Source organism: Sinocyclocheilus grahami, unplaced genomic scaffold, assembly GCF_001515645.1.
Source record: "Sinocyclocheilus grahami isolate Dianchi unplaced genomic scaffold, SAMN03320097.WGS_v1.1 scaffold334.1, whole genome shotgun sequence".
Taxonomy (NCBI): Eukaryota; Metazoa; Chordata; class Actinopteri; order Cypriniformes; family Cyprinidae; genus Sinocyclocheilus; species Sinocyclocheilus grahami.
This window is the reverse complement of record NW_015505513.1, coordinates 802,231-803,239: the sequence shown is the minus strand read 5'-3', so window position 1 is coordinate 803,239 and position 1,009 is coordinate 802,231. Positions and strand designations below refer to the sequence as shown.

The 1,009-nt window shown below is 40.1% G+C and overlaps 1 protein-coding gene across 1 annotated transcript in view; it reads right to left on the bottom strand.

Moving 5' to 3' along the window:
* Positions 1 to 423: 423 nt before the first annotated feature.
* Positions 424 to 1,009, bottom strand: part of LOC107602762 (steryl-sulfatase-like) — a 29,489-nt gene continuing 28,903 nt past the window's right edge. Inside the window, 1 exon segment of the mRNA XM_016295338.1 lies at positions 424 to 857. Coding sequence (XP_016150824.1) covers positions 469 to 857 — 389 coding nt within the window. The 3' untranslated portion in view covers positions 424 to 468.

Sequence of the window (1,009 nt, the reverse complement as noted above, 5' to 3'; positions counted from 1 at the left end):
CACAGCTCACACAGAAGTCGCTTTTAAACCAAGCAACTTTGTGGCAAACATGCCGAATCTGAGTGAACATTTTCTTGCCCTCTCAAAATTGCCAATTGTGTGGAAATTACAGCATTTTGTCCACAAAATTCTCTGACCAACATTAAATGTGACCGCACTTTTAAATTAGTATTTAAGCTAATGTTGTAGGGACAGTTCACCCAAAAATTTAAACTGTCATCTTTACTCACCCTCATTTCGATCCAAATCTGTATGACTTTCTTTTTTCTGTTTAGCATAAAAGAAGATATAGAACAGAAGTCAATGAAGAAGTCAAAACTGTTAGGTTACCAGTTTTCTTCTTTTGTGTTCTACAGAGAAATAAAGTCACAGGTTTGGGACATTTTTTTAATTTTTTTATATGAACTATCCTTTTAAGTATTACATGCCCTTCTTGTGCATTAAAGCCAGAGGATTCTGAGTGCCTGACTATTCTTTTTGAAGCTCATTTCGTAGCTTCTCTATCTGATGATCTCGTTCACACGTGCACAGCTGACTGAGAGAGGAGCAGCAGGGCTGGAGCCAAGGCTTCCATACTATTTGCAGAGGAGAAACCTGTACTGGTACAGGCTTCAGACTCTCTGCATGATGGCTTACTGCTGCCCTTATGACCTCCAGAACTGAGTAGAACTGGGGCTCGGTGTCTGGACTCAGGGGGGTGCTTTCTGTCGGGTCTTTCGACAGGTCATAAAGCAGCGGAGGGTCATGGAACGTGACGTATGGCTTGATGCAGAGGCAGATATGAGTGTGGAAGCAGGCTGAGCTGTTCTCTGGGTAGAAGTCAGGGGTAAAGAAAAAGGCCTTCCAGATTGCGTTACCTGAAAAAACAGGAAATCTAGCTTTCAAAATGTAAACAATCAGTCATCACCTTCATCCATTTCTGAATCATTTACAGTGAAAAATCTTATCTTATCTAATTTTATCTACCCATTAATATGTGTGTGTGTGTGTGTGTATATATATATATATA